Source organism: Condylura cristata, unplaced genomic scaffold (genome assembly GCF_000260355.1).
Source record: "Condylura cristata isolate star-nosed mole 26May11 unplaced genomic scaffold, ConCri1.0 scaffold00036, whole genome shotgun sequence".
NCBI classification, from domain to species: Eukaryota; Metazoa; Chordata; class Mammalia; order Eulipotyphla; family Talpidae; genus Condylura; species Condylura cristata.
In genome coordinates this window covers 86,652-97,679 of record NW_004567137.1, presented here as the reverse complement: position 1 = coordinate 97,679, position 11,028 = coordinate 86,652, and the positions used below count along the sequence as shown (strand labels likewise).

The 11,028-nt window shown below is 35.9% G+C and overlaps 2 protein-coding genes across 2 annotated transcripts in view; one reads left to right on the top strand and one right to left on the bottom strand.

Moving 5' to 3' along the window:
• Positions 1-1,789: 1,789 nt before the first annotated feature.
• LOC101623589 (olfactory receptor 8S1-like) lies at positions 1,790-2,719 on the bottom strand. Its single transcript, XM_004693116.1, has one exon. It carries the CDS (start codon positions 2,717-2,719, stop codon positions 1,790-1,792), a length of 930 nt encoding a protein of 309 aa, XP_004693173.1.
• A 3,171-nt stretch (positions 2,720-5,890) lies between these two features.
• Positions 5,891-11,028, top strand: part of SAMM50 (SAMM50 sorting and assembly machinery component) — a 16,594-nt gene continuing 11,456 nt past the window's right edge. The window contains 1 exon segment of the mRNA XM_012732788.1: positions 5,891-5,936. Coding sequence (XP_012588242.1) covers positions 5,891-5,936 — 46 coding nt within the window.

Sequence of the window (11,028 nt, the reverse complement as noted above, 5' to 3'; positions counted from 1 at the left end):
TTTCTGCTTCTTCATTTTACCCCCAGTTCATGTTAATTTTGAATCCTGGAAACTAACAGAGTTAGAGATGGGCATGAGAAAAATCATGTGCATTTTCCATCAAGTAAGAGCTTGGGTGGAGAAAGTAATTGGGAATAGCTTTGAATGGTTTGAAGATTTGAGGATTTGGAGACCCTCTGAATCATCAACTTCTCCTTGGTACCACAGTTCAACTCTTCATCAATTCCATAAATTCATATATACATTCCAATATCATAATTCAAGTTGAATAGATCTCCATGAAGTATCACACGTGAGATGATCTCATTTATGTATTTTCATAAAGTCATACATGTCTTTATATACATAAGGAATTAAAGTTAATTTTAAAATATTAAGCTCACACTCTTAATTCAGCAAGCCATAAAAATCAACTTCTGAATTTGGCTTAAGGTCATCTCTGGACCTCAAGCAGAAATTCAGATTTGAACTTACCTTGCTTGAAATTTTCCTTGGATATTAATATTCTTATCCCCACTATATAAATGACAGCAGCAGCAGTTTCTCAATAAGTATAGCTCTTCTCAGTGGGTGCAAAAATTTTGGAGATCACAGGTAGTACTGAATATCATAGTGTGTTCTATTTCCACCATGTATTAATAGAAAATTTGCTGTCTTTTGCACTTTCTGGTATAGTTAAATAAAATTTCATACATTTTATTAGGAATAAATGGAGACTATAGTTCACTTTTTCATGCCAATTTGAGAACCAATTTGGATTCTTCAGCTCAGCCAACATACTTTCAATTTGGTTCTCATTAGTTAAACACAAGGATGTTTTGCAGAGGACACCAGACTCCATGAAGGGTTAGTGGACAGACTCTATACTGTGTGTGATCTATTTGAAATTCAGTTCCTTATACCCTCAGGCAACTTTTCTGGTTCTTGGTTATGCATTATAAAAGAAGAATTATAAAGAGCATTATATACGAAAACACTTAAAGTAAGCATCTTTAATAAAAATTTGTTTTTTGTTAATTTGTTTGTTGAAAAGCCTCGTGAGGAAGCACAGTGGGCAGGGTGTCTCTGGAGATCTCAATATAGTTTGTTAGGAGAGAGAGTAAAATGAGTAGCATTTTGTGACTCCACAATTTGGAGGAATTTGGAACTCAAGTTTTTTTTCTCACAAGAAGAAAATGATACTGCACAGAAATCTCCACATTTTACTTCCTTCTTCGATAAAAGAAACAAATAGGTAACTCTTCCATCTAAACATTGAACTTTCAGAGTTAGTGCATATTTTCAGGGAGTTTCAGCCTTTTTGCCTAAAATCACTCTTTGGAGGCATTTGGAACATAAGTACGGTTTCTAACCAGAAGAAAATGATAAAACACAGAAGTGAGAAATATTTGTCTTTTACAAACATAACATATAAGAAACATAACATATAAGTAATTATTTCATCTAAACTTTAATAGTCAGAAGCTACTGCAGAGAGTCCCACAGGGCTAGGTAAAATGGTGTTAATTTCCTTAAGTAAGAGTGTGCTACGGGGCAGGAAAAATAACAGGTTTCCCCACACACATACACACAATTTCTCTTGGAGAAATTATATGACCCATGTCCCTTCCTCTGAATGAGGCTACCCATTAATCATCTTAAAACTAGAGCTGAATCATGTACTAAGATGCTGACACATGTCAACATCTGTCATGACAGTCAATCAAAAAATTATCCTTAATTTCCAGTCACCATATATTTTGTTCAGAGTAGTTTAGCTTTTTCTGGTCCTGTTTCTCTGTTCTGTCTACTACATGAAAGAGTTAACATATCTTCTTAAGATTCTTTTTATTGTTGTCTTGACCTCCTTGTTCTGGAGACTGTAGATGAGAGGATTGAGCATGGGAGTGATCACACTGTACTGTAAAGGGAAGATAACTTCTAGGGAGGAGCCTGAGGTTGGCAAGAGATAGCTAAGGAAGCCAGATCCATAGAACAGAATCACAGTAGTGAGATGGGAGGAGCAGGTGGAGAAAGCCTTGCTTCTGCCAGAAGTGGAGCTGATATTCAGGATGGCGGAGACAATGCGGATGTAAGAGAAGACGATCAAGATGAACGTTCCAAAGAAGTGAAAGACAGAGGAGCAGAGGAGGAGCGTGAAGTTTATGGAGGTATCAGAGCAAGACAGAGGGAATAGAGAAGACAGCTCACAGCTGAAGTGGGGGATAATTTTGTCTTCACAATAATCTAAGTTCATAGCGAGAAGTATATTGATGAGTGCATCAACAAAAGCCAGGCACCATGAGCCCCACACCAGCCCGACACAGAGCTGATTGCTTATTACCTGGCTATAGAGCAGAGGGAAGCTGATGGCTACATAGCGGTCATAGGCCATCACAGCTAACAGACAAGCTTCAGTGCCCCCAGTGGCAAACACAAAGAAGGCTTGAGCCAGGCAGTTCTCCACTAAGATGGTTTTACTTTTCGAAAGTAGATTCTCCAGCATCTTAGGGACTGTAACAGATGAGTGGCAGAGGTCCACAAAAGATAGTTGTCCCAAAAAGAAGTACATGGGTGTGTGAAGGTGGGAATCAGATCTGACCACCAGCAGCATCACCAGATTTCCCATCAAGGTCAGAAGATAAATCACCAGAAACAATATGAAGAGAAGAATTTGGGTCTGAGGTTCAGCAGATAGTCCAAGGAGGATGAACTCACTAAACATGCTGTGGTTTCCCATAGTGATAAAAAGATTAATCCTGGGAACCCAAGAAAAAAGAGATATCAAAAGTCTCTTTGTGACTTCCAGTCACCCTAGAGCCATAGACTTTTACTCCTAGACATCATTTCATGAATATACTAAAAACTATATTTATCTATCTTTAATCTAACTTCTTACTCATCGTGATGATAGTTTTGGTATTTTTGGATGACAGTCCACCACATGGCATTATATATCATTCCCTATGTAGTTATGTCCTTCAGGGGCATAATATCATATTAATATAAGGACATTTTTGTATATTGATTGGGAGTAGAGAGATCATTTGTTGATTCAACAGAGTAAGATGTTACTATCAGAGGTAAAATCTTCAATAAAGTAACAATGAATGATTCAGAGCACAAGTGGAATTTTGTTCACAGGTAGCAAGAGCGGCCCTTTATCTATTGTAAATAGGGAAGGTAAAGAAAGTGAGGACTGGAAGCAGCTAGGAAGCTTGATAGTGGACTATGAGAGACTTTACCACTTATTGCTACAACATTTTTGGTATAATGTGAACAGAGTCCCTATTTATCAACCATCAGCCTCTCTATTTACTTGTCTATCTATCTATCTATCTATCTATCTATCTATCTATCTATCTATCTATCTATCTATCTATCTATCTATCTATCTATCTGTCTGTCTGTCTGTCTGTCTGTCTGTCTGTCTGTCTGTCTGTCTGTCTGTCTGTCTGTCTGTCTATCTATCTATCTTTGTGTGTATAATGTGTATTTTCAGTGAGGTGGTGGCGAGGGATTTTGATGATCTAAGAACACAAATGTTAAGTACCTAAAGTGAAGGACTAATTTACTAATGAAATACAGTAGGATCAACTGTTAATACCTTTGCCATTTGGGATATGATATAATTATCTCTAATAGTATCTAGCTGATGAAGCACATGTGTGGAATAGACATATATCTGCTTTTAAACATTTCCCCCCAGTAAGCATGCAGTAATAAAGGAAAAAGAGTCAACAAAAAAGCATGCTAGAGGCCCTCCCTGGTGGCGCAGCGGGTTAAAGCACAGCACTGAGAATCTAGAGCCGCTTCCGCATGAGTTTGATTCCCGCCTGCCCCGGAGGTGACCACATGGCGTGGCAGACCTCTCCTGACCTGCCCGCTGCTCCCCTCAGCAGTGTACTTCGTCGATCTGCCTGTTCTGCTCCCCACTCTGTCTCTGGTGAATCCTCTCACCCTCCGCATCTCTGGCCTGTACCCCAGTTCTGTATGAATAAATAAATAAATCTTAAAAAAAAAAAGCATGCTAGTAAACTGAATGAATTACAGAAACAAGGCTGGGTAAGAAATTACATGGGGGACATGCAGATGACTGTGGCAAAGTCTAGGTCTAGCTTCTGTAGGAATACTAGAGTAAGGATATTGTAAATTTTGTATTGTCATTAGATGGAGGAATGCTTGAATTTCAAAATTTGTAGGTATTGTAAGTGTTGATGATGATAGGGTGATTTTTGTTACTGGGGGAGCAGGAAGATGAGCTGGAAGATTCAGTCTCTGCTATGGTAGAAGACCAAGTTTAGGGAACTAAATTAGCACAGTAAAGATTTTTTCTTTTTAAAATTTTTACTCCACTTTCTTTAATGGAAATTAAAAATTTAAATTTAAATAAAATATAATGTAAACATTTTAGCCCAGGATAAATAGGTGATGAGAACATTAAGTGTGCTGTTATGGGAAGCATCTACTTGCATTTGATCTGAAAAGCTGGAATAGATGATATCTGGTCACATAGTCCAGGTCCTGTTGTATGACCAAACTGTCCCATCAATATCTCAACCTGTTTTTGCAGTCTACTTGTTGACTTAGTCTACATTTTCACATTCTAAAACTTGTACCTCCTCTCCTGCTTTGTTTTGACACCCTTGATTTGTAACCACAGACTCAAGATAATTATTCTGAGATGCTGTCCAAGTAGGACCCATCATGTTCTTTCCTTCTGACTCAAGACAACTATGTTCAGCTAATCAAAGGGAATTAAGGCTTATTTTCCCTTGACTATTATCCAAATTCCAACTAAGTTCAATTACCTGTCTGAATAACCAGTAGCACAAGGTGGTGCAACAATATTTGGAGGTCCAATGTCAGGTTATTCATAGCCAGGAAAAATTATTCAACTTGTTAGCTTTGAGAATCCTGTAGTAGAGCAGAATTGGGAAGAAATCATTTGAAAAATATTATTTATATTCAAATGTATGCTGACATTTAAAAAACTATACATATTATTATTTCAGTATATAAATATTTATTTCCAGTTATTTGAAGAATGTATTATGGAAATTATGGCTAAATATTTCATATTTCACTCATTAGTTGAGATCAGATCAATGTCTACTCAGGCTCTTGGTGTGCAGATCACCACATAACCCATAGAGTGTGGGTGAAGCAGCTGTTAGAGAGTAGAACTCAGGGTGTGGAAGGAAGAGATTGCTATGCCTCTGTAACATGATTTCAGGGCAGTACACGTACAGGGCTTACCATCCCTACTTACTAAATCCAAAAGATTATTGCAATAAAGTGAAAGACAGGATAAACTTGTATAGTATTGCACTCAAAAATACAGTGGCAGGAAGAATCCACCCAGAGGATTAAATTCAGAATACAGAAGTATATTAAATACTTAATTTAAATATATTAAATTAATCAATACATTAAATATATAATATATTAATTAATATGTTAAATTAATTAATATATTAAATTAATTTAAATATATTAAATTAAATACAGAAGTATAATTCAGGTCTCTTTAGGAGTTTGTAAAATGTCAGGATTCGCTCAAAATATTTAAATAAGTAAAATATTAAAATAAATGATTTGACTGTGGGTGATGAATAAAATATTACTACTGGTGATTTATTTCTCCTGCTATTTATAACCATAAAATGCTAAAAACTTTAGAAAGGATAACAATAGTTTTGTGGGCATACATCAATAACATTACATAAGAGCTAACTAGATTTCATCCAAAGGAAAAGCAGCTAAGGACTGTTCACTGTAGAATAAAATATGACTTTATTTCATAATGTGGATTAGAAAGTAATAGGAAAGAATATTATAATATGTGCTTGAATGAGTGAGAGCAAGAAGAGAATATGATCCAGCATTTTATTGATTTTTGGAAGACAATATGATCACAAAGGACCTCGAAGCCTTGGGTTTACGAGAAGGCATCTGTATGAAAAAACTAAAACCAGAGTAATGGGGTATTGAAGACAGACATTACCTATGTAATAAATTTTACCCAGGTTATGCTTTGATCTTGCCCAAACCTAGACCATTTCAAGATTAATTACAGATAAAAAAAAAAACTCTGAAGGTCATAAGATTGTAGTTGATGAGGAGACAATTTAAAACATGAGAAATAGAAGTTTCCTAATGTTCTATCATATTACTATCTTGGCTGCTCTCAGAGGGTGGACTCAGCTTCTCCAAGATAAAATACAGACTTTATGCCTGATACTCAATATGTATAGCAGAATGTTGCAATTTAAAAATGGATATATGTGTTTTGTAACCTTATTATTTCACTTAATATAAGTTTCACTTTGTAATGTTGTTTAATCTTTTTAATGATAAGTTCTTCACCTCTAAATTGAGTAAACTTGGGGGAAATAATATATCTTATATCTGGGAGGATTGAATTAGCTGTTTCATTAAAAACTGCAAACAGGGTTTCTAGTTTATTGTAAAGATTAATACATCAAGGAAAAAGGGAAATAGAAAAGTGATAAGTGGTGTTTCAGAGCATATAAAGGATGGGATAAAATAAGGCTGCATTGCAGAAGAACTGTCTCTTGGCCTATAGATGGTATCTGGCCTGAGAATAATGAGGAGAAGGAAGGCTTCAAAGGGAAATAAAATATCTTAGAAAGAAAGAATAGAGGGATGGAGCAAAGGTGGGAAAAAGAAAAAAAAAAAAGCTCCTTAAGGGATCGGTTAGGAGAGGACAAAAACATCAGCAGATTCAGTAGAATCTTATACTTTTGACTTCTGTCCAGTTATATTCTGGAACTTTAAGTTGATAGGTGACAAGACCAAGGATCAGGTAGTCATTTAAAGAATATGCACATAAACTCTTAGTTATAGGAATAGGTATAATTTGCTCTCTAGGAGGGTAAGAAAGATGGAATAATAAAATAAAATAGCTTATTAGTCCAGGCTTTAAAAAGCATTTCATTTGCAGAGAAATTGTTCAGAATCTTACCCCATCTGGTTTTGAAGAAAAGGCATAAAAAATATCTTGAAATTGTCATGTTCTGGACAGGTTACTGTTATATTAATTTCTCTCATATTTTATCAAGCTTGATCTGTGTCAAAAGCTGAGTATACATCATTGGTTCACACAATACCTCTATGACTCTAAATATCTTACTGATACGTTTTTGAACAAAAGACTGACGGCTAGCCAATCAGAAGGGCAGTTGGTTAGGTTGAACTAAGAAGCTCAGGGGACTTGCTCAATAATCTATATTTTTGGCAGTTATAGCATCAATCAGAATTCCATACTCATTTGCTAAGAAGCTTGAATTCTTAAAAACGGCCTAGGGGATTTTCTCATATGAGCTTCGCAACTTGTGAATTGAAGCAATCAGCATGAACTCAGATGAGCTTTCTTGATAGTCTACTGGGAACTGAAGAGAGGCAAGGTTAGGTAGAAAGAACTTTGAACTGAGAGAAAAAAAAAAAACCCAGAATTTTCCCTTAGGAACACACAGGCCATATAGACTCTCAGACAATTCACTTTGGGATATGAAAAGAGACTCTTAAATATAACTCTCAAATTATTTTTTGTGTGTGTATGAGATGGACTTATTTATTCAGTAGGATTTGCTATTAATCGATATTAATATTAATAAAATTATATATAAATTTAAAATTTATTAAATTAGTAATTATTTAAATTAAAAATTATTTAAATTAAATTAAATTAATTAAATTGCTAATTAAATTAGTAATTTATTATGCAAGAATATATGTTGGTTAAATATGCAGGCAGGACATATGATCTCTTTTATTCTTATCTTCCCTCATAAGCTAATGGGGAAGAAAAGTCCAGTTGTTAAGGAGACATTGTCTAACCACACCTAGTAAGTAGAGAAATATTCATAGAATCCTGTCTCGTTGTACTGTGAAGTGCAAGAATAACCCTGCCATTTTTGGATGCCAAGGAATTACTATAGTTGTCAAGTGTTTTCTATAATTCACTTTTTCCTATGAGTTACCTGGAAAAAGTTCACATGCCCTATTGGTAAGGCTGGCACAAAAGTTCAAGATATTTATATAAAGTTATTCAAAGCATGTGATATCATTTATAATAGAAAATAAATTTGAAAACAACCCAAATATCTGTCAGAATTCTTTGGTAGAATGATGGATGGAGCTGGAAAAGATCATGCTTAGTGAGATAAGCCAGAAAGAGAAAGAAAAATACCGGATGGTTTCACTCATAGCAGGAGTATAATGGACCAGGCGGGAAAATAACAAAAATAATGAACAACCATATACCAGAGACATTTTGTGGGGGTGGAGTGGGGAATGGGATCAAAAACAGGGTGGGGGGAGGGAAATGCACGGGATTATGGTGATGGCACATGGGTGACTTGGTGATGGGAAACCCGCGGGGATTACAATTGAGATGGAAAAAAATGTACAAAATGATGTAAAAATAAACTTTTGTAATAAAAAAAATAGTCAGATAGTGCTTCCCACTGTAGCAGCCATTCCCCAGGAGCACCAGAATAACAAACAAACAACACCATAGTGGCAAGGCAGGGATTTTGTGGCAGAGACCTCAGGAGACCTTGGCAGAACTGAAGGAAAATAGATCCCACAGTCAAAGGTGAGCTGAAAAGTTTGTATGACCCACACTCATAGTGATCCAGAACAGAAAGCACTTTCTGCCACTGCTACACCCATTCCCCAGGACTTCAAGATAACAAAAGTGGCAGGGAAGGGATTTTGTGGTTGAGACCTCTGCAGAACAGAGGGAAGGCAGATCCCATAATCAGAGGTGAGGTAAAGGGTGCCTGTGACCCAAGCCTGGTATCCCTTCGTAGTCAGGAGCAGAGAGTGCTTCCCACTGAGGTCCTCCAGCGCTGGGAAGACAAACACCCAGTGCCATAGTGGCAAAGCAGACTTAAGGGTGGGAACTCCAGGAGACCTCTGCAGAACTGAGCAACGGGAGGACACAACAGATGGAGGTGAGCTGAAAATTCAACAAATCAATGAAAAGAAAATAAAAGCCATATAATCACTCAATAGATTCTAAGAAAGCATTTGACAAAGTCCAACATCCATTTATGATGAAGGCCTTTGAAATTCTTAGGATAGAAGGAAAACCTTAACATGATAAAAGTCATATATGACAAACCCACAGCCAGTATTATTCTCAATAGTAAAAAACTGAAGGCCTTTCCTTTAAGATGAGGAACAAGAAAAGGATTCCATTCTCACCACTACTCTTCAGTATAATACTGGAAGTGCTTGCCAAAGCAATAAGATAAGAAAGACATACAAGGAATCTAAATAGGGAAAGAAGAATTAAAAGTATCACTATTTTCATATGATATGATAATATAGAGAGAAACCCTAAAAACTCCACAGAGGAACTACTCAAAATAATCAACCAATTTAATAAAGTAGCAGGATACAAAATCAACACACAAAAATCAATAGCCAAATCAGTACACAAACCATCAATCTAAAAAAGAAGAAATCAAGAAAACCATCCCTTTTAAACCATCCCTTTTAATATTGAAACAAAAAAAAATCAAATACATGTTAATAAACCTCACAAAAAAAGTGAAGTACCTATGAAAGAAAACTATAAAACACTATTAAAAGAAACAGAAAAAGACACAAGGAAATGGAAAAATATCCCCTGCTTATCGACTGGAAGAATTAACATTATTAAAATGGACATCCTGCCAAAAGCAATGTACAGATTCAGTGTTATTCCAATAAAAATCTAAATGGCATTCTTCAAAGAAATAGAACAAATAATGCTGAAATTAATAACCACAAAACACCCAGAATAACCAAAGCTCTACTTGTAAAAACAAAGGAGAATGGAGGCATCACACATACAAACTTCAAACTATACTTCAAAGTCATAATAACTAAAACAGTGTAGTACCGGAACAAAAGCAGACACACAGACCAATGGAATCCAAAAAATATCGCAGAAATATATGGGCATTTAATCTTTGACAAAGAAGCAAACAACATGTAATTGAACAAAAACAATTTATTCAATAAATGGTGCTAGGAGAACTACATAATCAAAAGACTGAATCCTGACCACTGCCTCATACCATGCACAAAAATCAAATCAAAATGGATAAAAGAACTGAACATTATAGAACAAAATGTAGGTAAAATATGTGAGGCATACATCCAGTAACATCTTTAAAAACTCATTAGCCAAAGAAAAGAAAATGAAGGAAAAGATAAATACCTGGGGCTTTGTACAGCAAAAGAGACATTAACGAAAACAGAGACACCCTACTGACTGGGGGAAAAAACTTCATACCCCATAAAATGGATAAAGGAATGATCACAAAGATATATGAAGAACTCACATGACTCAAATGACTAAAAAAATAAATAAATAAACAAAATAACAGTCCAGTCAAGAAATGAGCAGCAACATGGATGGAGCTAGATGGGATCATGCTCAGTGAAATAGACAGAAAGAAAAAGAACAATATCAGATGATTTCTCTTACAGAAAGAATAAAGGGGAACCATATAACACATATGAAAGATAACAATAATACAAAACAAAAACAAAGAAAAAATTATAAACCAGAAACATCCTGCAGGGGAGAGAGTGGGATCAGAAGGAGAGAGGGAGGAGCACAGGAATCTGTGGTGATGATGCACAAGGGAATTGAGGAAAGAAATTCTATGGGGTTTGCACCTGAGGGTGAGAAGTAAACATTTTTTTTTATTACAAAGTTTATATTTACATCATTTTGCACATTTTTTTCCATCTCGATTGTAATCCCCGCGGGTTTCCCATCACCAAATCACCCCTGTGCAACCACCATAGTCCCGTGCATATCCCTCCCTTCCCTCCCCCCCATTTTTGATCCCATTCCCCATCCTCTGGTATATGGTTGTTCATTATTTTTGTTATTTTCTCGCCTGGTCTATTATACTCCTGCTATGAGTGAACCATCCGGTATTTTTCTTTCTCTTTCTGGCTTATCTCACTAAGCATGATCTTTTCCAGCTCCATCCAAGTTGCTGCAAAAGACATGTG

Bases quoted from the DNA above. Each gene is read 5' to 3' on its own strand.
- LOC101623589 (XM_004693116.1), bottom strand. From the start codon at position 2,719: ATGGGAAACCACAGCATGTTTAGTGAGTTCATCCTCCTTGGACTATCT.